This window comes from Ostrinia nubilalis, chromosome 2, assembly GCF_963855985.1.
Source record: "Ostrinia nubilalis chromosome 2, ilOstNubi1.1, whole genome shotgun sequence".
Lineage (NCBI taxonomy): Eukaryota > Metazoa > Arthropoda > Insecta > Lepidoptera > Crambidae > Ostrinia > Ostrinia nubilalis.
In genome coordinates, this window is record NC_087089.1 from 12,409,701 (window position 1) to 12,437,029 (window position 27,329).

Sequence of the window (27,329 nt, forward strand, 5' to 3'; positions counted from 1 at the left end):
TTTGCTATATTAAGTGGTTGATTTATTTAGTCATCTCCATTCCTAATATAATAAAACTATAATTATGTACATTTATCTCTTATCATTATGTCACCAATTTAAAGTAAAGATAAAACCTATGGAACAAACTATGTCCTTAATAATTGCTGTCTTGTTTGTCCTTCGAATCAACTACAGTCAAGCATTCCACATTTCCTCATCTTTCTAAATGCTTCTTTTCGATTCTCTTTCCTTATGTTTATCCCTTACCCCTGGGCCACATACATCGCGATAATATTCGGACGAATGATTTGACACCGGAGCAAAGTTTTACTACTATGCATAAAAGCACAGAAGTATACGCGATACTTAGACTACTAACAGCGCGAATCTTCGAGTTACGCCCAGGGGTTACGCTCCGATCGGCTTGAATGAACATTCTTCTTTGTGCTCTTATCATCTGTAGCCCATCTTCCCTTTAAATGCCCCGTTTGATCGGCTTGGGGGCGACGGTGACGCGCACAGGTCGACACAGTTCCACGAGCGGCGCGGGCTCGCGGCCTCCGCCCTCCTCGACGGCTAAGCATACGGTCAAGTCCACGCCACACGGCTCCGTCCACACGCCGTGCGAGATTAGCACCTTGGTGAGAAGCCGGACGTTGTGGGTGCCGTCTTCGTCTGTAATAAGTTTTGTTGTTATATTACAAGCAGAATTGTTCACTTAAATTCTTAAACAAGGATTCGAGATGGGCGGCTTCAACCCGTAGGCTGGTTTTAGTGTCACGCGGACTGTCAGTGCGGATCGCTCCGCACAGCGGATTTGTATGAACTGCTAGGGAGCGGAGCGGTTCCTCCGGACCGCATTACTCACGCTCCCTAGAAGTTCATACAGATTGGGCGTGCGGTGCGGGTCCGCACCGGACGCTCCGCGTGACACTTAAAACCAGCCTTAGGGCGGATTGATCGATGAGGTTGTTCGAGAGGCGATGGATTGTAAACGGCGCGCGCACAATGGGCCGGGTAAGCAGAAGTGTGGGCGCGCAGTGAGCGGGGCATACGGCACGTACGCAAAATGGGCGGGTACACTGATGTGACTTGCTAAGAGTGCCTGAATTAGAGTCACTTATGAGTGCAGTTGCATAGCATCATGGACGCACGGCGATGAAATTTGCCCCACTGGGAATCGAACCCGGGACCTCTGCTGGGTTTACGAAAGGTGGTCTTTCTATAAGGCCACGGAGACAGTAACTAGCTACTCACTAATATGATTATGGTCCAGCGGTCGCAAGTGATCGCGCGGCGGCTGCAACGCGTGCGCGCGACGGTCGGGGTACACGACGCGCACGCGCAACGCGCCGGGCTCGCGCACGCGCGTCACCTCCGCTTCTAGCGCGACGCTGGTCACGAGCCCGGCCGAGAAGCGCGCACCGTGGGCTACAACTCACGCGGTAAGGGTACACGCCTCGTGCACAGTGGGCGGGCTAGGGCAGTACTCACTAATATGATTGTGGTCGAGCGGGCACAGGTGATCGCGCGGCGGTAAGGGTACACGCCTCGTGCACAGTGGGCGGGCTAGGGTACTCACTGATATGATTATGGTCCAGCGGTCGCAGATGGTCCCGCGGCGGCTGCAACGCGTGCGCGCGACGGTCGGGATACACGACGCGCACGCGCAGGGCGCCGGGCTCGCGCACGCGCGTCACCTCCGCTTCTAGCGCGACGCTGGTCACGAGCCCGGCAGAGAAGCGCTGCACCGTGAGCTACTCACTAATAAGTAATATGATTGTGGTCGAGCGGGCGGGGGTGATCGCGAGGCAAAAAGCGCTCCGGGCTCGCGCACGCGCGTCACCTCCGCTTCTAACGCGACGCTGGTCACGAGCCCGGCAGAGAAGCGCTGCACCGTGGACTACTCACTAATAAGTAATATGGTTGTGGTCGAGAGGGCACAGGTTGTCGCGCGGTGGTAAGGGTACACGCCTCGCAATAAATGTTTCCTTCTTTCTTTCCTCGTGCACAGTGGGCAAGCTAGGGCGGTACTCACTAAAATGATTGTGGTCGAGCGGGCACAGGTGATCGCGCGGCGGTAAGGGTACACGCCTCGTGCACAGTGGGCGGGCTAGGGTACTCACTGATATGGTTGTGGTCCAGCGGTCGCAAGTGATCCCGCGGCGGCTGCAACGCGTGCGCGCGACGGTCGGGGTACACGACGCGCACGCGCAGCGCGCCGGGCTCGCGCACGCGCGTCACCTCCGCTTCTAGCGCGACGCTGGTCACGAGCCCGGCAAAGAAGCGCAGCACCGTGGGCTAGAACTCACGCGGCTTACCGCGTGAGTTCTAGCCCACACGTCGTGTACACGCCTCGTGCACAGTAGGCGGGCTAGGATACTCACTGATATGATTGTGGTCGAGCGGACGCAGATGGTCACCTCGGCCTTCAACGCGACAATGGTCACGAGCCCGGCGGAGAAGCGCTGCACCGTGGGCTACAACTCACGCAGAAAGGGTACACGCCTCGTGCACAGTGGGCGAGCTAGGGCAGTACTCACTAAAATTATTGTGGTCGAGAGGGCGCAGGTAGTCGCGCGGCGGTAAGGGTACACGCCTCGTGCACAGTGGGCGGGCTAGGGTACTCACTGATATGGTTGTGGTCGAGCGGTCGCAAGTGATCCCGCGGCGGCTGCAACGCGTGCGCGCGACGGTCGGGGTACACGACGCGCACGCGCAGCGCGCCGGGCTCGCGCACGCGCGTCACCTCCGCTTCTAGCGCGACGCTGGTCACGAGCCCGGCAAAGAAGCGCAGCACCGTGGGCTAGAACTCACGCGGCTTACCGCGTGAGTTCTAGCCCACACGTCGTGTACACGCCTCGTGCACAGTAGGCGGGCTAGGATACTCACTGATATGATTGTGGTCGAGCGGACGCAGATGGTCACCTCGGCCTTCAACGCGACAATGGTCACGAGCCCGGCGGAGAAGCGCTGCACCGTGGGCTACAACTCACGCGGAAAGGGTACACGCCTCGTGCACAGTGGGCGAGCTAGGGCAGTACTCACTAAAATTATTGTGGTCGAGAGGGCGCAGGTAGTCGCGCGGCGGTAAGGGTACACGCCTCGTGCACAGTGGGCGGGCTAGGGTACTCACTGATATGGTTGTGGTCGAGCGGTCGCAAGTGATCCCGCGGCGGCTGCAACGCGTGCGCGCGACGGTCGGGGTACACGACGCGCACGCGCAGCGCTCCGGGCTCGCGCACGCGCGTCACCTCCGCTTCTAACGCGACGCTGGTCACGAGCCCGGCAGAGAAGCGCAGCACCGTGGGCTACAACTCACGCGGTAAGGGTACACGCCTCGTGCACAATAGGCGGGCTAGGGTACTCACTGATATGGTTATGGTCGAGCAGGCACAGATGGTCGCGCGGCGGTAAGGGTACACGCCTCGAGCACAGTGGGCGGGCTAGGGTACTCACTGATATGGTTGTGGTCCAGTGGACGCAAGTGATCCCGCGGTGGCTGCAACGCGTGCGCGCGACGGTCGGGGTACACGACGCGCACGCGCAGCGCGCCGGGCTCGCGCACGCGCGTCACCTCCGCTTCCAACGCGACGCTGGTCACGAGCCCGGCAGAGAAGCGCGCACCGTGGGCTACAACTCACGCGGTAAGGGTACACGCCTCGTGCACAGTGGGCGGGCTAGGGTACTCACTGATATGGTTGTGGTCGAGCGGTCGCAAGTGGTCCCGCGGCGGCTGCAACGCGTGCGCGCGACGGTCGGGGTACACGACGCGCACGCGTAGTGCTCCGGGCTCGCGCACGCGCGTCACCTCCGCTTCTAATGCGACGCTGGTCACGAGCCCGGCAGAGAAGCGCAGCACCGTGGGCTACAACTCACGCGGTAAGGGTACACGCCTCGTGCACAGTGGGCGGGCTACGGCAGTACTCACTAATATGATTGTGGTCGAGCGGGCACAGGTGATCGCGCGGCGGTAAGGGTACACGCCTCGTGCACAGTGGACGGGCTACGGTACTCACTGATATGGTTGTGGTCCAGCGGGCGCAGGTGATCGCGCGGCGATAAGGGTACACGCCTCGTGCACAGTAGGCGGGCTAGGGTACTCACTAATATGATTATGGTCGAGCGGTCGCAAGTGATCCCGCGGCGGCTTCAGCGCGTGCGCACGACGGTCGGGGTACACGACGCGCACGCGCAGGGCGCCGGGCTCGCGCACGCGCGTCACCTCCGCTTCTAACGCGACGCTGGTCACGAGCCCGGCAGAGAAGCGCAGCACCGTGGGCTACTCACTAATAAGTAATATGATTGTGGTCGAGCGCGCGGAGGTGATCGCGCGGCGGTAAGGGTACACGCCTCGTGCACAGTGGGCGAGCTAGTTGTGGTTGAGCGGGCTACTCTACTTCTGGCTACTCACTAATATGGTTGTGGTCGAGCGGGCTACTCTACTTCTGGCTACTCACTAATATGGTTGTGGTCGAGCGGGCGCAGATGGTCGCGCGGCGGCTGCAACGCGTGCGCGCGACGGTCGGGGTACTGATATGGTTGTGCTCGAGCGGGCTACTATACTTCTGGCTACTCACTCATATGGTTATGCTCGAGCGGGCTACTCTACTTCTGGCTACTCACTCATATGGTTGTGGTCGAGCGGGCTACTCTACTTCTGGCTACTCACTGATATGGTTGTGCTGTGTTACGGCAGAGAAACGCAGCTGGGTTACTCACTAATAAGTAATATGGTTGTGGTCGAGCGGGCGCAGGTAGTCACGCGGTGGTAAGGGTACACGCCTCGTAATAAATGTTTCCATCTTTCTTTCCTCGTGCACAGTGGGCAAGCTAGGGCGGTACTCACTAAAATTATTGTGGTCGATCGGGTACAGGTGATCGTGCGGCGGTAAGAGTACATGCCTCGTTTACAGTAGGCGGGCTAGGGTACTCACTGATATGGTTGTGGTCGAGCGGACGCAAGTGGTCACGCGGCGGTTGCAACGCGTGCGCGCGACGGTCGGGGTACACGACGCGCACGCGCAGGGCTCCGGGCTCGCGCACGCGCGTCACCTCCGCTTCCAACGCGACACTGGTCAGGTCACGAGCCCGGCAGAGAAGCGCTGCACCGTGGGCTACTCACTAATAAGTAATATGGTCGAGCGGGCGCTGGTAGTCGCGCGGCGGTAAGGGTACACGCCTCGCAATAAATGTTTCCTTCTTTCTTTCCTCGTGCACAGTGGGCAAGCTAGGGCGGTACTCACTAAGATAATTGTGGTTGAGCGGACGCAGATGGTAGCGCGGCGGTAAGGGTACACGCCTCGTGCACAGTGGGCGGGCTAGGGCGGTACTCACTTATATGGTTGTGGTCGAGCGGGCGCAGACGGTCGCGCGGCGGTAAGGGTACACGCCTCCCTCGTTTACAGTAGGCGGGCTAGGGTACTCACTAATATGGTTATGGTCGAGCGGTCGCAAGTGGTCCCGCGGCGGCTGCAACGCGTGCGCGCGACGGTCGGGGTACACGACGCGCACGCGCAGGGCCCCGGGCTCGCGCACGCGCGTCACCTCCGCTTCTAGCGCGACGCTGGTCACGAGCCCGGCAGAGAAGCGCAGCACCGTGTCGTTGTCGCTGGCCGGCTCGATTATTGTCGCTGTGCACATTCGGATCTGAGGAAATAAAAAAAAATATTAATCTTCCTAGTGATGTTTTTATTTAACATATACAGGGTGGAAACGATAAGTGATCTCACTCGATTATTTCTAAACTATACAAGATATCAATAAACTAGTTACTGATCCTGAAAGTGCTTCATGAGCTCTATCAAACGGTATTAATAATAGGTTACAGAATAAACAGGATCTATCAGAAAATTCAGTTTATTCTGTAACCTATTATTGGTACCGTTTGAAAGAGCTCATGTAGCACTTTCAGGATCAGTAACCAGTTTTTCAATATCTTGTATAGTTTAGAAATGATCGAGTGAGATCACTTAACGTTTCCACCCTGTAGACTGGATCGGTAAGCTAGATTTCTGCATGTTATCTGCTTCTTATTCTTCTTTCTTCTTCTTTTCAGCCAAATGACGTCCACTGCTGGACAAAGGCCTCCCCCAAGGTTTTCCACAATGAACGGTCCTGCGCTGCCCGCATCCAGGCTCTTCCCGCGACCTTGGGCCGACTATGGGCCTCATAAGAATGCTCAAGGTCACCCAAAGGGCGATGGAGCGGGCTATGCTTCTTATTCAGTGTGAAGAAAATGTTCCGCGACACTTGTAAACCCGCTAGACCTTAATAATATTATCAAGAGACGTCGACGACAGTGGCGTAGCGTCGCGTGACCGTCACACGTTACGTCCCTGTACTTAACACGTCACCCGTCACACGCTACGTATCAAAAATTGTTGGGGGCAAAATAATCTAGAACAAGGTCGTCAAAATAAATCTTTTCGATGTTGGTATTATTTAAAAAAAAAACCTTATTTGGTGACCTGTAACAACTGTGGAGGTCCCGTATCTTTAATATGGCGGTAGTTACGCCCTTGGTCGACAGAACAGACAACTTGTCTCAAGATAACGTCTAAAGCCCGGTCTGTGAGCACCAAGTGCAATGACCCCAAGCTACCCATCCTTATCGCAGTGAGTGTGCGAGCGCGACAGCAACATAATTACGCGCGAGCGATAAGGATGGGTAGCTTGGGGTCATTGGACAAAATTCTACGTGCTCACAGACCAGGCTATACTCGTTTTACCTTGAGGTTGGGCTTGGGGATGGCGGGCAGCGGCGCGGCCTGCAGCAGCGGCATGAGCGCGCGGGCCAGGGCGCCGGGCTTGTTGTCGGCGCTCATCGACAGCTGCTGGAACACCGCGATCGTGAACGGGTCCGGCTCCACGCCTGGAACAAGCGGTAGAACGTATAAAATTTTATAAAAAAAATAAAACCGACTCCAAAAAACCTACACTAAAACGTAGAAAAATAATTACTAATTACCTACTTATTTATTAGGACGAATTATTAATATTTATGTAGGTATACCATGATTGATACTTCTGGAGTCGGTGCCAAGATTATGAAACATGTAAAGTTTGCCTGCACCGACTCCAAAAGTATCAATCATGGTATACCTACATAAATATTAATAATTCGTCCTAATAAATAAGTAGGTAATTAGTAATTATTTTTCTACGTTTTAGTGTAGGTTTTTTGGAGTCGGTTTTATTTTTTTTATAAAATTTTACTTATTTCTTGCTTTTTAGTTAACTAATTATTGATGTTACCACTGAAGGTAGGCAGTACACTGAGACCAAAAAAAATTGGTTCATAATCGGCGGAGATATTGCGTATAAAAAAGTTCATCCCCAATTTTCCACCCTTGGGGGTGAAATATTTTCTTCAAATTCGCATGAAACCACTCTTTTGATAATACCTATTCAACAAAAAAATAATCGTTCAAATTGGTTTATAATCGGCGGAGATATTGCGTATAAAAAAGTTCATCCCCAATTTTCCACCCTTGGGGGTTGTTTTTTTTATTATTAAATTTAAATGGGACCACCCTTGAGGTATTACCTATACGCCGAAAAAAGATTTGTTCAAATCGGTTCATAATTGGCGGAGTTATCGCGTAACAAACATAGAAAAAAAAAAAAAAAAAAAAAAAAAAAAAAAAAAAAAAACACGGGTCGAATTGAGAACCTCCTCCTTTTTTGAAGTCGGTTGAAAAGTAAGCTAAAGGACTAGTTTGGTTGTCCTCGATCTTCAGGTAAATTTTGGTCCTTCGAGCCGGATAAAAAATGACAGTATACGATTCCAGTGATAATAAAATCAACCTAATTGTTCCTCATTAATTTAAAGATTTATACTATAAATTTTATAGTGTCTTTGAAAACAATAAATAGTGAGTCAAATGAGATGGCGATAAGACGTCATAAGTTGTCTTTTCTATCCCAACTAATCCCAACTAATATTATAAATGCGAAAGTAACTCTGTCTGTCTGTCTGTCTGTTACGCTTTCCCGCTTAAACCTCGCAACCGATTTTGATGAAATTTGGCATAGAGATAGTTTGAGTCCCGGGAAAGAACATAGGATAGTTTTTATCCCGGTTTTTGAAACAGGGACGCGCGCGATAAAGTTTTTCTGTGACAGACAAAATTCCACGCGGGCGAAGCCGCGGGCGGAAAGCTAGTACAAAATATACGGGAAAACAGCGTACTAACAATTCATATTTAATTGAATGGTGATGTAAACTAGCCTATTGCAGCGTAAGCCTCAAGCAATATTTTAAATCTACTCACTTGCAAGATTCTGGAGTGGAGGCCACGTACCGGAAAGCGCCGCGTAGGACGTCCACCCACAAGGTGCACCGAATAAAGGTAGCGGGAAGGCGCTGGATGCAGGCCGCCACCAATGGCCATTGTGGAAATCATTAGGGGAGGCCTATGTTCAGCAGTAGACGTCCTATGGCTGAAGTGATGATGATGATGATGATAACTCACTTGCCGCAGCCAGCATCCTGTCCAGCAGTTCGGCGTGGTGCGTAGCAGCGGCGTACAACCGCGCCGCGCAGTGTGTGAGCGCGATAGCAACATAATTACGGGTAGCTTGGGGTCATTGGACAAAATTCTACGTGCTCGGCGACCAGACTTTAGTTCAGATTGCCGCTGGGACCACGGATATGAGAAAAAATAACGTTTTTTTTTATGCATAACAAGGCAGGTATTCGACCACAATCGCACCTGATGTTAAGTGGGATGCAGTCTAGGATGGTACATATCTGCCCTGTAAGTGCCTATTCACTCTCGCCTTGAAGAGGCCCGGATTATAGTTTTCGGGAAAGACAGCAGCAGGCAACGAATTCCAGTCCCTAGCTGTTCGCATTATAAAAGAGTCGTCGAAACGCTTAGTGCGAGCTGGTGGTACTTACTTGCCGCAGCCAGCATCCTGTCCAGCAGTTCGGCGTGGTGCGTAAGCGGGGCGAGGGCCTGCAGCGCGGCCGCGGCGGCCCCCAGCGTGGGCCCCGTGGCCCCCAAGGCGCCGGCGCCCACCATAATTACGGGTAGCTTGGGGTCATTGGACAAAATTCTACGTGCTCGGCGACCAGACTTTAGTTCAGATTGCCGCTGGGACCACGGATATAAGAGAAAGAACTCACTTGCCGCAGCCAGCATCCTGTCCCACCACCGGCGAGCCCGTAGCGGCGGCGTACATCCGCGCCGCGCAGTGTGTGAGCGCGATAGCAACATAATTACGGGTAGCTTGGGGTCATTGGACAAAATTCTACGTGCTCGCAGATCAGACTATAGTTCAGATTGCCGCTGGGACCTCGCATATAAGAGAAGAAAGCAGTAGCGGCGTAACGGGGGGGCGGTGGGGGCGGTCCGCCCCGGGTGCCAAGCATCAGGGGGTGACACAAGTCGCGCAGATTAGTACTCACTGGCGCAGCTGCATGGCAAGTCTACGGTCTATGTCATGATACTGGGGGGGTGTGATTGTCATTCAATCTTCGAATCGGTAGGTAATCCAAAAATCCTGGGGTGTACCAGGGGGTGCCTTAGGACTTATGACGGGGGGGGGACGCCCCGGTGCCAACCCATGCTACGCCGCCACTGGAAGAAAGAACTTACTTGCCGCAGCCAGCATCCTGTCCAGCAGTTCGGCGTGGTGCGTAAGCGCAGCGAGGGCCTGCAGCGCGGCCGCGGCGGCGCCCAGCATGGGCCCCGTGGCCCCCACGGCGCCGGCGCCCACCACCGGCGTCCCCATAGCAGCGGCGTATAACCGCGCCGCGCAGACGCGGAGCGCGATAGCAACATAATTACGTGTAGCTTGGGGTCATTGGACCAAATTCTACGTGCTCGGCGACCAGACTTTAGTTCAGATTGCCGCTGGGACCACGGATATGAGAAAAAAGAACTTTTTTTTTTATGCATAACAAGGCAGGTATTCGACCACAATCGCACCTGATGTTAAGTGGGATGCAGTCTAGGATGGTACATATCTGCCCTGTATAAGTGCCTATTCACTCTCGCCTTGAAGAGGCCCGGATTATAGTTTTCGGGAAAGACAGCAGCAGGCAACGAATTCCAGTCCCTAGCTGTTCGCATTATAAAAGAGTCGTCGAAACGCTTAGTGCGAGCTGGTGGTACTCACTTGCCGCAGCCAGCATCCTGTCCAGCAGTTCGGCGTGGTGCGTAAGCGCGGCGAGGGCCTGCAGCGCGGCCGCGGCGGCGCCCAGCATGGGCCCCGTGGCCCCCACGGCGCCGGCGCCCACCACCAGCGAGACCGTAGCGGCGGCGTAGCAACATAATTACGGGTAGCGTGGGGTCATTGGACAAAATTCTACGTGCTCACAGACCAGACTAGTTCAGATTGCCGCTGGGAACTCAGATATAAGAGAAGAAAAAACTCACTTGCCGCAGCCAGCATCCTGTCCAGCAGTTCGGCGTGGTGCGTGAGCGCGGCGAGGGCCTGCAGCGCGGCCGCGGCGGCGCCCAGCATGGGCCCCGTGGCCCCCACGGCGCCGGCGCCCACCATAATTACGGGTAGCTTGGGGTCATTGGACAAAATTCTACGTGCTGTGTACAACTGATTTAGTTCAGATTGCAGCTGGGACCACGGATATAAGAGAAGAAAGAACTTACTTGCCGCAGCCAGCATCCTATCCCACCACCGGCGTGCCCGTAGTGGCCGCGTACAACCGCGCCGCGCAGTGTGTGAGCGCGATAGCAACATAATTACGGGTAACTTGGGGTCATTGGACAAAATTCTACGTGCTCGGCGACCAGACTTTAGTTCAGATTGCCGCTGGGACCACGGATATAAAAGAAAAAACTTACGTGCCGCAGCCAGCATCCTGTCCCACCACCGGCGTCCCCATAGCGGCCGCGTACAACCGCGCCGCGCAGTGTGTGAGCGCGATAGCAACATAATTACGGGTAGCTTGGGGTCATTGGACCAAATTCTACGTGCTCGACGACCAGACTTTAGTTCAGCTTGCCGCTGGGACCACGGATATAAGAGAAAGAACTCACTTGCCGCAGCCAGCATCCTGTCCAGCAGTTCGGCGTGGTGCGTAAGCGCGGCGAGGGCCTGCAGCGCGGCCGCGGCGGCGCCCAGCATGGGCCCCGTGGCCCCCACGGCGCCGGCGCCCACCACCGGCGTCCCCATAGCAGCGGCGTATAAACGCGCCGCGCAGACGCGTAGCGCAAGTTGCCAGACGCACGCGTTCTCTTGTTCCGTTACGCCGCTGAATTGGTGTTGTAGTCTAGGGAAAAAAACAGTCATAAAAAAACTCATTTATTACTGTAAATAAGCTTAAAAAAAAGCACTTTGACACGTCCCAGTATTAACCCTACCAAACTTATTTATTTCTGTAAATAGGCTTAAAAAAGCACTTTTACACGTCCCAGTATTAACCCTACCACTGCTTCAGGACAATAAATGGGCCAGTGCTGAGAAGAAGCAGCGCAAGAAACTCAGTCACCATTGTCAGTCGTTTAAACCGCCTCTGTGGTCTAGTGGTAAGATCATCAGATTCAGATGCAGAGGTCCCGGGTTCGATTCCCAGTGGGATTTTTCTGTTCGGTTTGGTTGGTGGTAGGGCTTGTTCTAAGTCCGCCTGGCTAGCTACCACCATCTTACCTAAGTCTGTCGCCATAACAACAATGTTAACAGCATTGTTGTTTTCCGGCAGTTCGAGGTAAGATAGCCAGTTCCTCCGTGGTTAAGGATTCCGGGATTAGCTCGCTTCCACCTTCGGCTTGATCATCACTTACCATAAGGTGAGATACAGGCCAAGAGCTTCCCCGTTATGGATAAAAAAATTCATTTGGTGTATTGCGTGCGTGTGCGCAGAGGAACCCTTGGAGAAGTTGTCGGCATGAAACTCTTTTTCTTTAAGTCGAAAAGTTGTTTTATCGTGAAAAAAAGAACTGAACGGTTAATAATCTGTTGGGCAAACCGAGCTTCCCCAGCAGGGAAAGTCCTCCACATTGACACTTAAGTTCGTCTTAAGCATTTGTTTGTTTTGTGTTTTTGTGACTAAAACTGTATAGAGACTGATAATGTTGTTTACAAATGATGCGGACTGCATTCACTTTGACCTAACCGCAGATCGATCCAAATGTGCCAAATCTTTTGAGGCTAGAATGTAGAAGCATCCAATTTTCATGGGAGCAGGCAACTGCAAGGGTAGGTACGCCCATCCCTGCCTGGGTAAGCCTACAACAGGTTCAAGGGCTTAGGGAGGGGCGTTATTTTTTTTTATGTGACAGAAGCAAACGAGCAGACGGATCACCTGATGATAAGTGATTACCGTCGCCCATAGATACCCGCAGACTCACATATTATAATAATAATAATAATAACGAGGTAATGATGACGAACAACTACCGAAAATATATCTTGAAGGACGGTACGGTCGACATTTGTCGAGCATGCCACCGTCCCGGAGAGTCACTCAGGCATATAATTTCTGGTTGTTCACATCTTGCTAACGGTGAGTATTTGCACAGGCATAACCTAGTAGCCAGAATCATCCATCAGCAACTTGCTCTTCAGTACGGCCTTCTTGAATCTGAGTCGCCATATTACCAGTACCAGCCGGTGCCAGTTCTTGAAAATGGTCATGCATGGCTCTATTGGGATCGGTCTATCATCACAGACAGGACTATTGTCTGTAATAAACCTGATATTGTGGTGGTTGACCGATCCCAACGTCGGGCAGTGCTCGTTGACATCACCATCCCGCATGACGAAAACCTCGTGAAGGCCGAGAAGGAAAAACAAAGCAAATACCTTGACTTGGCCCACGAGGTGACCGCCATGTGGGATGTTGACTCGACGATCATTGTCCCGATAGTTGTCTCAGCAAACGGACTAATAGCGAAGAGCTTCGACCAACATCTAAAGAAGCTCTCGCTAGATGGTTGGCTCAAGGGTCAGATTCAAAAGGCGGTGATCCTCAGCACGGCACGCATTGTCCGGAGGTTCCTCAGCCTGTGACCCTGACCACCGGTAGCTTGGGCCCTGCTCCGCTGCCAGCAGGTTAACTATTTTTAAGATTTTTGTTTTTATAATGTATTTTTATTTTTTGATAATTACATTGTAAAAAGAAAAAATTAAAAATAAGAAAGAAAATTAAATAAAGAAATAATAATAATAAATACTCTTTATTGCACACCACATAAAAAGAAACAGAAAGAAAAGGAACACATAAGGTACAATTAGGCGGTCTTATCGCTATGAAGCGATCTCTTCCAGACAACCTATAGAGAGGACAGTTACTTAAAACAAATGAAGGGGAAGGCGGTGTCGACACTAATTGTGTATTATCTTCGTTGAATTTGTGCAAAGTCCTCTGTCCTTATCCCGTGGTTACCTGAGACAGTCGGTGGTGAGGTGCGCGAGCGCGTGCGTGGGCGGCCCGTGGCTGTTGTTGAGCGCCTCGTGTAGATAGCGCACGGCGCGCGCGAACAACGCCGTGAAGTTGGCCGCGCCCGATACCATGGGCTCCATCTCCGATAGCCTGTGGACAAATATTACATTTAAGTTTAATGTACCTACCATAACATCTCACCCGCAAGTTTCCTCAGTTATTTTATTTATTTGGGAAATCAACGGCGATACATTATGGTAATATTATACATTAGTATTGAATAAAACTTACAGCTAATTACAGATTTCCACAGAATATCATATTGAGTTGGAAATGTCGAATCGTTTAGATAACCACATAACCACATAACTATAAATTAAAAATAATAAAATAAACTATGCTGCCACTAAAACATTAAATGAAACACAAAACATATACACATTATGCTCCTTGTGTGTGTGTGTGTGTGTGTGTGTGTGTGTGTGTGTGTGTGTGTGTGTGTGTGTGTGTGTGTGTGTGTGTGTGTGTGTGTGTGTGTGTGTGTGTGTTTGGCCCACCCACTGATCAGGCATCTTTTAGCACTTTAATGGCTTGTAACCTAAATTTTACCTTGCTATAGGTAAATAGGTCAATCTCGCTGAAGTACTGGTTATACACTCGCGGCAAACGTGATAGCGGTGCATTGCTCGCGTATCTCGTCTTGCAGTGCGGTACATTGAAAAGAGGACGTGGTTGGCGGCGCGATCGGGGGGCCGGAACGCAGTACGATACTCCTTCCACAAGCTCAGGGCAGTCCACCCCACCGCGTACTATGTCGTACAACAGGCAAGCATCAGTCAATTTGCGTCTATCCTCAAGGGTCAGTAAACCATACTGTTTACAGTTGTCACTATAAGTCGGTAATGTGGGTTTACGAAGACGGTAATTAAGGTGTTTAATAAAAAGTTTTTGAATCCGTTCCAAGCGATCCCTGTGTATAGCATACTGTGGAGACCATATTGCACTAGCGTACTCCAGAACGCTGCGGACGTAAGCATAATAAACAGTTTTGAAGGTATGCTCGCTGGAGAATGCCTTACATGATCTCATGACAAAGCCCAGGCTTTGGAAGGCTTTATTAGCAGTCCTGTCTATGTGATCAGACATTAGCATTTTTGCATCTAGATAAACACCCAAGTCTCTTACCACCGTTGATCTACGTATTGGTACGCCATTAAAATTATATGAGAACACTGTTGGATTGCGCCTACGTGTAAAAGTAATACATTCACATTTATTTATATTGACAGTTATATTGTTTTCCGTATAATAGTTGAATAAAGAGTCCAAGTCATGTTGCATTAAAATACAGTCACGATCATTTTGTATTTTATAAAAAAATTTTTTGTCATCGGCATACATTAGGTGTTTTGTGTATGTGAAACAATTTGTAATATCATATACGTATACGTTGTAAAACAATGGTCCCAGGTGCGAACCCTGGGGAATGCCAGTGGGTACACCCACAAAATCTGACCTGTAACCTCCCATCACTACAGCCTGCGACCGATTATTCAAATACGACTTGACCCACCTAAGGAGATCGCCATGTATTCCCAGATCCTGTAGCTTCTTCAAGAGAATGACGTGGTCCACACGGTCGAAAGCCTTTTCGAAGTCCGTGTAGACCACGTCAATCTGCCCACCTCCATCCATATTTGAAAGAACATAATTGGAGAAGCATGCTAAGTTTGTGACCGTTGACCGCTGTCTTAGAAACCCGTGCTGATTGACAGGCAGTCCCTTGCTAATGACTGGATATATAATATCGAAGACCATCTTCTCAAAAACTTTACTAACAGTGTTTAAGATGGAAATACCTCTATAGTTCTCGATATTAGTTCTAGAGGCTTTTTTGTGAATAGGAACTATATGAGCCTTTTTCCATATACATGGCATAATTCCTTCGTTAAGACACCTATTAAATAAAATAGCCAAGGGGAACGATAAGGTTTTAGCACAGTTGCGCCAAAATAAAGGGGGAACACCATCACATCCCGGTCCCTTTGATGTATCCAATGACTGTAGTCTTTTTTGGACGGCATCAGAAGATATGTGAATCTTTGATATAGCATCAATGGAGTTGCCAGCTACGTCTGGTTCGATAGATCTACTTAAAGGCTTGCCAAAAACACTTTCAAAGAAGCTGTTAAAAGCATCACATATAGCCTTGCCATCCGAAATCTTTTGATCCTTATATGTCATTTGTTTTGGATAGTTTGATCCTCCGCGCAAAGATTTAATATAACTCCAGAATGCTTTAGGTTGGAATCTAATAGCCTCTTCGGAGGACTTTGTAAAATTAGTGAAACATAATTCTTGTACGCGATGTTGTCTCTGACGCAAAAATGCGAACTCCCTGTAGTCCAGTAGGTTGCCAAATTTTTTCCATTTTTTATGTGCCTTATTTTTTTCTTTTATAATTTTAATTAATGCCGGACTGTACCAAATCGGGAACCTACAATTACCACGAGTGGCTCTCATGGGGACGTGTTGTTGTATAGATGCGTTAATAATTTTATACAATTCTTCGCAAGATTCATCAGCTGAGCCAGAGACCAAACGGGACCGCCAGTCAACGCCACGGAATAATTCATTCATTTTGTCATAATCACCCCTGTGAAACAAATATTTTGACATAGATGCTTCAACAAGGGGTTGCACTGAAAGATCAAGTATTTCGATAATTAAGGCCGGGTGAGCACGGTCTAGGTTTGTTATGGGCGAATTACATTGAGTGACTTCCAAGGGGAGATTACAGAATGCCAAATCTAGGGTGTTGTTAGCATAATTTGTAACATTGTTATACTGTTTTAGTCCTGCAAAACTCAATGTCTCAGTTAGTCTCACAGCAGCGTTCTGTACCTCGGTGCAACCCGTGGTTATGTGTAGTGGTGTATCATTGGTCCACGAGATACATGGTAGATTGAAGTCACCGATCAAAAGAAAACTATTATTGGAGGAAGCCGCTTCTGTTAAGCCCTCCACAGTACGCAACACATAATCTATATCAGCCGGGATGTGCTCGCGATCAGGTGGGATGTAAACCGCGCTTACTCCGTGATCATAACGTTTGCAACAGTGCTGAAATATCGGAAACTCGAAATTAAGGTACATGGTAGCAATCCCGTCAGTAATTTATATTACATTTAAGTCTGGCGACGGCTGAATGATCGCGGGGCGACGAGACGGCGGAGCGGCGGCGATGAAAAGTAGTATTGCGATCGCCCCGCTCCCCCGCCGTCCAATGTCCGTGTATGCATCGCCGGCGGTTCGCCGTCGCGTCACCCCGCCATTGCTCGGCCGTCGTCAGTTTCGTACCCGCAGACTTAGTAATTTAAAATAAACATTTGTTGAGCTAGCCAACAGCTCCCCGTTTTACGGGCTATAGGCGCTGCGTTCCTACTCGAATTCAGCTATTCTGCGAGCTGTGTAGGTTGCTATAGTTCCCCTATGTCTCATTTCTGTGTGTACACGTTACAGAAAAGCTCGCTGAAGCTTGACATAACAATAACAAACTCCTTCACCTCCCCACACAGTAACCCACTCTGTTATGCCCTAGGCCAGTGGTTCTTAACCTTTAAGTCACGAGTGACCATTTTACCAAATTTCTGTCTTGTCAGGGACCACTTATATTTTTTCAAAATCCTATGAAAGGGGAGGTCTCGCCCACTGTGCGCCGTTTGCGTTGTGTTGACTCGACTCATCACGTCACGTCACTTGTTTATTACGATGTCTTCGCGGACCACTTGGAATGCCTCCAGGGACCACCAGTGGTCCGCGGACCACCGGTTAAGAACCACTGCCCTAGGCTATGCCTGTATACTTAAGGCTCTCACTTGTTGAGCTGCTCCTCGGCCGACTGCAGCATCTTAAGGCGCACGCTGGTGGACAGCGTGGCGTTGTCAATGTGCTGTAGTACAGAATCCAAGAAACGCCGCACTGCGCTGTCGTCTGTGGGCTCCATCTTTTCGCCATTTAATTGCTGCGCTTCTCCTGTATACCATAAATAGACTAATCAGTATTTTATTAACCTCTGCAAATAAGCTAAACATAAGGTTGTTTAAGAAAAGAGTCCTCCATTGCTTGCGTTCCTCGAAACTCAAATTGCAAGACAATGATAATAACTACATTTTACAAATAATAGAGAGAATCATAATCGTTAGCTATAGATGCAATAAAACAATTTATAAAATTATGGATAAACGACAAAATCTTTATCGATGTAGAAAAAACCATGCAGATCGAAATAAATTATATTGAGAATCAAAAAGTATGGTCTTAAAATGGCAGCTCGTAAGATCAACTAGTATGTAAATAATCTGAAAGGAGGAAAATATTTTCCAGGGTTGTTTGTACACAAAAAACAATTGGCAGCGGTGGGATTCGAACCCACGCCTCCGAAGAGACTGGTGCCTTAAACCAGCGCCTTAGACCGCTCGGCCACGCTACCCGTGCCAGGATGAACAAATAACACGAACGTAAGGCGTCACGGAACTCACGTATTCTATAATAAGAATACTATCACGACCTGTACTGAGTAGGCATTTAATATACTGTGAAAATATCACGTTTCTTGTGGCCTTCGAAATAGTGGGTCATCGTGACAATCTGGACGTTGCACTTAAATAAATATGCAAACATTACAAATCAAGTGTTGTGTGACATAATAAACACGTAAAGCGCATAGCTTAGCACATTCCTGTGATAATAATAGATTCATAATGTCCTCTCCCATATACCAGAGACAAATCGAAGATTTGGTCTTTACTTTCCTGGGTTTTTCTTCCTCAGTCTCCTCTCACGATATCCACGGGAAGAGTGGTTACTTCTGTAGTATCTTAATAAGACGAAATCTATGGAATAGTGAAGTTCTTGTAACTCATGAAGGCGAGGGAGCTTCAATTGTGTGTGTACGTGTATATGCACAATGCACATAGGATAGTGTAACGTCTGTCGTCTTCGTGAATGACGTTTTTTATACTTAACAGTTGGCACCCCTGGCGATTGACAGGACCTTACTCTACAGTGGCGCCATCTTGATGAGTGCAAATGCGATAGTCCTCCTACCACTTTAGCGCTCACAAGTTGGCGCCACTGTCTTCGCTACTAGCAAGTGACAGGACCTTACTCTACAGTGGCGCTAACTGGTGAGCGCTAAAACGATAGCCCTCATTGCAACAAGTAAAGTTATAACCGACCTATGGGCAGGCTGGGCACGAGGTGCGGCATGGTGTCGCGGAGGTAGGTGTAGTGCTTGATGGTGTGCTCCTCGAACAGCGGCAGCATGGTGGTGCAGTGTTGCGCCGCGTTGAGCACCAGGATTAGTACGCAAGTATCTTTGTTGTGAGTTAAGTCAAGTATTAAACAATAGATAGATATGATATCATCATCAGATCATTTAGTTTCAACTGCAGGAGAATGACCCTATAATTTGCTAGAGGCAAAAGGGTAGACATTAGGGTGGTCCTTATTTTTCGACTTTTGTATTATCCCCGGGGCACTTTCTCATTCGATTATATACCTCTAAATATGAAATTAGCTTTTTTTGTTTTTTTTTTGGTTAAGATTTAGAGGTCGCTACCAGCTGTCAAAATATTTACAAAAGCTTTGAAGATCTTAAATCATGGTTTCATAAATGTTTTATTTAAGTGTTTATATCACATTTTACGTGCAAATGAACATCGCATAGATAGAATAGACAATCGCTTCTTGTCCCCTTCTCCCCTCAACCCCTCTTCTGTACCGACCATGGTACCGACGCGTCGAGATACTAACAAGTAAACTCTTATATCTTAAAAATAATTGATTCAAATATGTACATTGTACATAATATCTTAGTTCATAGCAACAACAATAATTTTGTAATATTTTTATTTGGCTTTGGCTTTAAAATAAATGAATCTAACAAATACAGATTTTGTTTTTACTTAAAATTCAAACCTTGGTAGCGACCCCTAAATGTCTTTTAAAAATTAAAAAAAAAATGAAAGGCAAAATATAAGAAAAAAAATTTTTTTCGTAGGAATAAGGACCACCCTAGTAGACATGGCTTAGACGGGGTGTCTAAGCCGGCCAGACGGGTTGATTGAGAGGACCTGATGTTCGCATATTTCTTCCTTAGTTGCCTCCTACTTAGCCGTTGTCCTAGGTGACCAAACGCGAAGCAACGCGACCTACTGCAAAAATGTCAAGAAGTCGTTTGTTCTATAAAATAGTGGCCTACGTCACGTAATGGCGTGTCATCGGTGTCATGACATTTGTCATACGTCTCGTAAAGTATTGGTCGCATTATGTGGCTTCGCTTCAAGACGCGTTCTGTCACTCACCAGTAGGCCTAGGATGCGCGCGCGGTAAGCGTTTATCACGCCATTTTATGAGCTTTACGCGATAAGCCCATACATTTGTCGTCTAAAATCATCGATAAGATTTTATCACGGCGCGCATCCTAACCCGTAACGAACGAGTAACAGTTTTTCCATCCTTTTTTAACCAATAACTCAGCAGTTGTAAAGGATACAGGCCGGGTCGTCGACGTCGGGCTCGGGCATGTCGAAGAAGGGGTGGCAGGCCAGCAGGCGCGTCGTCAGCGGCAGCACCAGCGTCGCGTGCGAGCTGCCCAGCCGCTGCACGCAGCGGAATGTCGAGCGCTTGTCCTGCACACCATAAATAAGTACAGCCACAGGCACAGAACAGTCAAATTTTATACCCGAAAACTAGCGTATTATATCACTCGATGTAACAATAAAAAAAAATACGATCTGTGTGCTTATCATCAGTTTACGAAGTGTGCCCGCTAGCGACTGCGTGAAAAAATGACATTAAATGTATGACATATTGTGCAGCGGCCCTAGCGGCTACTTTCAAGAAATAAAATATTCATACGGTTATAACGTTTACCAAGAACAAGCATCGGTACCTGTACAGGTACCAAATAGACGGAGAGGCCCTTGGCAGAGTTGATGTTGTCCGCGATCTTGGGGTTATGTTCGACTCAACCCTGTCATTCAGAGCACATTATGACATCATGGTGAATAAGGCCAATAGAATGCTGGGATTTATATCTCGTACGGCCAAACCTTTCAAGAATAGGCAATCATGGATGATACTGTATGGCTCATTAGTTCGGAGTATCTTAGAATATTGCTCATCAATCTGGTTTCCTATATAGTATAAAGAACATAAAGATAGGGTGGAATCTGTTCAGCGTCGATTCTTGGGAGGTCTGTGCTGTAGACTGGGACTTAGACGCAAGTTACCTAGTTATGAGGATAGACTTCGGGAGTTTGGAATGAGCAGTTTGGAAGAAAGTCGGGATGTGGTAGTTCTTTGCACCTTGCATAAAGTAGTGAATGGTGCACTCGACTCTTCACTGCTTCAAAAGATACTGTTTAGGGTTCCGAAACGTTCAGTGCGCCGACCTCAGCTGTTTCATGTACCACTCGCTACAAATAATGTCTCAGTAAATCACCCTATTTACAGAATGTGCAGGGCCTACAATAGTCTTGACGTTGACAAGGACATGTTCCAGCATACATTTCGGGTTTTTAAAAATAAATTAAGAAATGCTGATTAGATTGTTGGATTAGTTGTTGTTGTAGCTAACATTAGTTTTTGTTGTTTTATCTAAGCACTTAAGTTATTAGGCATAGTTGTGTGCAGTTGTAATTGGTCCATAGATTTGTAAGTGATTTGTAGCTGTATTTTTTACTAAATAAGTAGTATTCTATGTACTGTAACTGTACCTATTAATAAATAAATAAATAAATAAATACATTTTTTGACGTACTCGCTAGCGAGCATACCTAACGTAAACTCATGTTAAGCACACAGGTAGTTGATATCAATTAACCAATGATTGTAAGACACAACTTCTTCGAAAACTCTTGTAGAATGGTAACGCCTAAACTGGTCTATGAACTTAAGTGATATTGTTGAACGGCGAACTGGTTTATATCGATCCCCAAGGGATCTTTTGCTACCAACCAGGAGCGATAAAAAAATAAAATAAGGAGGTTTAATTATTTAGTAACTCGTTTTTTGCTGCAGTTATTATAATAAAGAAGGAATTCTTTTAAAGAAAGATTTGGTAAATATTGAAAGAGATAAAAAATAAAGTAAAAATTTCTAAAGTGGTGTAAAATAAAAATATTGGCAGCGGTGGGATTCGAACCCACGCCTCCGAAGAGACTGGTGCCTTAAACCAGCGCCTTAGACCGCTCGGCCACGCTACCGATAACGCTTCCCGCCCAATTTCGGGATAAGTCGATTTCATGATTTTTTCAATAAATAAATACATAGAATAAATACAATTCAAGAGAAAAATACACATCTCGCCACTAAACGTAAGTTCGTAAAACGTAAAACAAGTTCTACTTTGGCTATAAGCCAAAAATGTTGACTAGCAGTGCAGTGTTATGTAATATTGTATAGGTAAACCACACATTTATTTCATTACTTTCATTTTCAATTACATATACTACACTCAATTCAATTATTTTATTTACTCATTGTAGGAAAAAAATCACTTACCTGTGGGTATCTCTTGAGATTTTCCAGAATTTTGTCAATGCACATTTCCAAGCAAGTTTTGGAGGCGACTGTACACGAGCCCAGCATTCTGTGTAGCCCCTCCCTGACATCCATTGAGTAATCCTGTGTACAACAAAAGTTTATTCTTTTATAAGGTTAGAAGACACATCAAGGTGACACTGTAGAAACTTATGCTGTTGTATTAGGTGCGATTTTGCAACGGAAAAGTATAATCTGATGCGCTGCCACCTGCTTCAGTCCGAGGCTGTGCGTTCTGAACGCTCTTGAGCAGCCTCAGTATATCTCACGAAGAGACTGCTCGGCCTGAGGTTGCTCAATGGATACGACGAGGCTTTTAATGGATACGGAACTATTCCTACCTCTCGTTCCCACCGCTGCAACTCCTGTGTAGCCAGGATCTACAGCTTGACCGCCAATAAAATCCTAACTAATAAAGGTCAAGTTTGTCCCAGGGCGGGGGTAAGTTAAACTGTCATTGGACCCGCAACGAAATTAATCAGAAGAACATAGGGGGAGTTCGATTAATGGATACGCCTTGAGTTAAGATGGGCATGAGGCTGTCTATAGCGCGCAGGCGCACGTCCTCGATCTCGTCGTTGAACATGTCCACCAGGAGTCCAGTGACGTCATCGGGACACTGGTCTCCATGGACAACTGGTCACTAACCTCCAGAGCGCTCAGGATGGTCTCCAGCTGGTCCTCGCGCAGCACGATGTGGTGCGAGATGCGCGTGAGGCTGTCTATAGCGCGCAGGCGCACGTCCTCGATCTCGTCGTTGAACATGTCCACCAGGAGTCCAGTGACGTCATCGGGACACTGGTCTCCATGGACAACTGGTCACTAACCTCCAGAGCGCTCAGGATGGTCTCCAGTTGGTCCTCGCGCAGCACGATGTGGTGCGAGATGCGCGTGAGGCTGTCTATAGCGCGCAGGCGCACGTCCTCGATCTCGTCGTTGAACATGTCCACCAGGAAGTCTAGCGATGTGGTCGCGAACACCGGGTTTTCCATAGACAGCTGGCATACGGCTTCTACGGCGGCTGTGCGGACCTCTGTAACAAAAATGACATTTTAACAAACTTAATGGGGCGATTTGGTAAGTAAATCCAACTAAAGTCTGGTCGCGGAGCACGTAGAATTTCGTCCAATGACTCCTAGCTACCCATCCTTATAGCTCGTGTAATTATATTGCTGTCGCGACTGTGCGACGGGCGGCCGCAGAGAGTGTGCGAGCGGGGGAGCGGGGTCATTGGACGAAATTCTACGTGCCCGGCGACCGGGCTTTTTAGTAAGCGCTAAAATACCCGTGCGCTCTCTCGAGATTCGGTTCGTGCGCCGTGAGGCAGGAAGAACCATGGGTGGCGGTAGGATTAGTCACGAGCTAGATTTCTCGTTGCAAGAAATTTCAATTCATCAATAGAACTCTCCCTTTTGTTCCCTTTTGTATCAAACTAGTCGCGTGCTGTTAAAACTAGTCACACGTCCGGTAGAACTAGTCTACTAGTCCCGCATCGTATTCAACTAGTCGCACGCCGGTCCTAGACTCCGCTCACCCATGAGCTCGTCACCATTCGCTGGTCGGTCATTAGTCACGGCCACTAGTCACGCTGGCTCCGCCCACTAGTCCCTGCCGCTCACCCATGAGCTCGTCCTCGAGCCCGTGCACGAACACTAGATGTCCCGGCGCGTCGTCCGCCCGCCGGCCCAGGTCACTAGTCCCGCTGCCCCGCCCACTAGTCCCTGCCGCTTACCCATGAGCTCGTCCTCGAGCCCGTGCACGAACACTAGTTGTCCCGGCGCGTCGTCCGCCCGCCGGCCGGGTCACTAGTCCCGCTGCCCCGCCCACTAATCCCTGGCCTCTCACCCATGAGCTCGTCCTCGAGCCCGTGCACGAAGGCGCCGGCCGCGCCGCCGGGCAGCAGCTGCACGTCGTCCTGCTCCACCAGCTGTCCCGGCGCGTCGTCCGCCCGCCGGCCGGGTCACTAGTCACGCTGGTCCCGCCCACTAAAGCCTGGTTCGTGAGCACGTAGAATCCCGTCCAATGACCCCAAGCTACCCATCCCTATCGCTCGCGCGTAATTATGTTGCTGTCGCGACTGTGCGACGGGCGCCCGCAGTGAGTGTGCGAGCGCGACAGCAACATAATTACGCGCGAGCGATAGGGATGGGTAGCTTGGGGTCATTGGACGGTATTCTACGTGCTCACGGACCAGGCTTTAGTCACGCCGCTCACCCATGAGCTCGTCCTCAAGCCCGTGCACGAAGGCGCCGGCCGCGCCGCCGGGCAGCAGTTGCACGTCGTCCTGCTCCACTAGTTGTCCCGGCGCGTCGTCCGCCCAGCGCCGCCCGCTGGCCCAGGCGCCCGACCGCACTAATTCCGCGCCGCGCTCGTGGGCCGTGCGTTTCTTCTGTAAGATCATAGAACATACCTTACGTGAATATCGTCAAGACTACTGGCAACTGGCACTGACACTGGAAACACAGTGTTGCGTTACCAGTACTACCAAAGCTGTACGCTAAAACTTGGGCAGACGACCACAGGACGTCCAAAACCCGTCTATCAAAATTCCGCGCGTGTGAAAACCCGATTCACGCGTTTGCGCTGCAACGCGCTACTGATACTATTTTTCGATACAGACACGCTTTCGCGTGCGAGTTTTAGCGTAGGCCCTAAGTAATCCATGTCGACCCCCATGGGTTCGTTTGCGTTTACGTAAGAAACTAATACAATTAGCAGTCCTTGGGAGGCAAATAAGCGCTAAACTATAATGACCTGAATTTTTGCTTTGCATAATATAATAAGCTCCATAACATAGAGGTAGGCTCCAATTACGTCTTACACAGCCGAGATGGCTGTGTAACGTCAATGGAGCCGGCTGAGCCATCATGTACAGACTGTGACATGGCTTGGATATGACACCAATGACCTACACTTTATCATCATCACAGCCATATGACGTCCACTGTTGAACATAGGCCTCCCCCAATGCTTTCCATGTTACCCGGTTGGTAGCGGCCTGCGTCCAGCGCTTTCCTGCTACCTTTATGATGTCGTCGGTCCACCTTGTGGGTGGACGCCCCACGCTGCGTTTTCCGGTACGCGGCCACTCCAGAACTTTGCTGCCCCATCGGCCGTCAGTTTTGCGTACTATGTGCCCTGCCCATTGCCACTTCAGCTTGCTAATCCGTCGGGCTATGTCAGCGACTTTAGTTCGTTTACGGACCTTCTCACTCCCTACACTTGCCTTCATATTACTCATGAGCTGCTTGTCCAGCGTTTGCAGCAGGAACCGGTCGGACACGAAGCGCGCGGCACCCAGCAGCGAACACGCTAGCGCGCGCACCGCCATGCACAGGTCGTTGACCGCGGAGCAGATGCGAATGAACGCGTCGTCCACCAGGCGTAGTGTCGTCTCGCCGTCTTGAAGAGTTGTCAAGCTGAGGAAAAAGTTTTATTTCATCAGTAAGGTAACAGATTTTAATCAAATAATATCAAAGTCTATATTATGGCATTGACTACAGGTTAATTATGTTACTCAATTAGGTAAATCTCCAATTATTTTTATTTGCTATATAAAAGCACATTTTTTACCATTAGAAAATTTAATAAATAATTTCACAATTTGACATGTAATGAATATTATAAATAAATTTCTTATTCTTATTCTTATAACATTTTACATGTTTGAAATTATCCTTTTTTTTTTAAACAATTTTTTCTGGACAGTTCAAAGAAGTGTAATTGTAATCTTAAGTTACATATTTGTTATTATGAATTTATCTATGATATGACTTACTGCTCTGGATACTTGTTCCCCAGCAACCACACTAACTTCAGAGCCACTTCGCGCACAATCTCATAGTCGTCTGAGAGAGCGGGGCACACTTGCTGATAAAGATCAACACTGAGGGTTTGCCCTCGCTCTGCAAGTGTCAGCAAGGATTGGAATGCCTCACAACGTACCCTTGCATCCTGTGAAAAGTTTTATATTGACCTTAATTTATCAATTTTCATGATTTCATCAAAAATTCTTAATCAGTGAGAAATGTAGCAAAATATTGTCATGGAAATCAATTTAATTTCAATTAGGTAGCTTGTGTTTTCACTTTTTAATTGTAGTAACTAAAAGCAGATTTCAACTGTTAATCTTCAGGAATCATACATAGAAGTCTATCCATTCAATATTAGATGTCTTTAGAAGTCTAATTAAAACAATTTTGTTTTCAATTCAAACCAAATCAGAAAATATTTATTCAATTTGGACCAGTATTTTGGCACTTTGTTGTTATTCTTTAAATTAAAAAGTGGCTTACATCAGCATTGGAATAGTCTCCCAGCAACTTCACAATAGCGCTGGCCTCTGCCGCCATCTCCATGGTCCTCTCAATCTCAGGATATATCGGGTACAGTTCACTGATGAGCTGCAGGCACCGGCACTTCACCTGGTGACTGGTGTCTTTGAGGTTGTCCTTGGCCACACCAACTAAGCGCATCATAAGAAGTTTGTCTTCACTCAACTTGTTGCCAAGCTTTAGCAATGTAGCTATCCCTTGAGCTATAACCTAAAAAAAATATTATACAGTATTATATTTGACTTCTTTTGGGACTGAACTAGCAAGAAAAGTATAAATAGGTACCTTATGTGATGTCTCATTCTTGATCAAATGAATAGTTTCATCAATCAAATAATTAAGGTTGGCGCCCGGGCACTCTAAACCAATATCACAAAACAGCCACAAAATCTTGACCCTCACAACCGAATCTTCTTCTGACTGAAAGTGTTCAGACAGTTTCTTAATAGCCTCTTCGACATCAGACTCCTGAAACTGAAGGCAGTCTGATATACGCAGCAAGAGCTGCAAAGCTTCATCACTGGACTTGCATTTCTCTAATAACCCCACAAAAGCAGCAGCAGAACTGCCAATTAGAGGTTTCTTGACCAAATGAAGCTTTTTGGAAGGCGGCCCATCCTGTAATTATAACAATAATCAAAAAGTTTAACCACAAACATGACGATAACTTCCAACTAAAATTTTGGGTATTATAAAGTAAATAAACATACCTGGAATGACTTATTGTACTCCGCAAGTGCTCTTTTCTTTAAAACTGCAGCCATTGTCGTGAAAGTTGTACAACTTCAACCAGAATTTATTTTAATTCTTCAATCCATACCAAACACGCATTTGTGTTGATGTGATGACAGCAAACGACTGATGACAGTATTGACAGTTAGTTAAACTGACAGTTTTATTTTTATTTTAACCCCTATATAGGCTCACTAGTTGTACTAGTCGACTACTAAAAAAGTGACTGGCGTAAGTGTGTAAACACAGCTTTATAGCTCATTGAAAACGACTGACTCAATTTGTAACATCTCAATACCTTAAGTTTAAATTAAAAA

General features: G+C 48.3%; 1 protein-coding gene and 2 non-coding genes across 3 annotated transcripts; all 3 read right to left on the minus strand.

The window, feature by feature from the left end:
- LOC135078757 (integrator complex subunit 4) lies at positions 1-27,139 on the minus strand. Its single transcript, XM_063973318.1, has 25 exons — positions 26,991-27,139; positions 26,566-26,898; positions 26,242-26,490; positions 25,725-25,900; positions 25,173-25,365; positions 24,161-24,335; positions 22,774-22,979; positions 21,908-22,030; positions 19,896-20,031; positions 18,577-18,714; positions 17,215-17,371; positions 13,340-13,486; positions 10,992-11,224; positions 10,371-10,535; positions 9,588-9,785; positions 6,714-6,856; positions 5,412-5,631; positions 4,888-5,087; positions 3,627-3,850; positions 3,410-3,578; positions 3,087-3,293; positions 2,582-2,788; positions 2,370-2,450; positions 2,109-2,283; positions 1-657 (listed from the first exon to the last, which is right to left on the minus strand). Exons 1-25 carry the CDS (start codon positions 27,042-27,044, stop codon positions 458-460), a joined length of 4,509 nt encoding a protein of 1,502 aa, XP_063829388.1. The 5' UTR covers positions 27,045-27,139; the 3' UTR covers positions 1-457.
- Positions 17,747-17,828, minus strand: Trnal-aag (transfer RNA leucine (anticodon AAG)). The gene has a single exon. It is a non-coding gene; the product is annotated as a tRNA-Leu (tRNA).
- On the minus strand, positions 21,528-21,609 carry Trnal-aag (transfer RNA leucine (anticodon AAG)). Its single transcript has one exon. It is a non-coding gene; the product is annotated as a tRNA-Leu (tRNA).
- Positions 27,140-27,329: the final 190 nt, after the last annotated feature.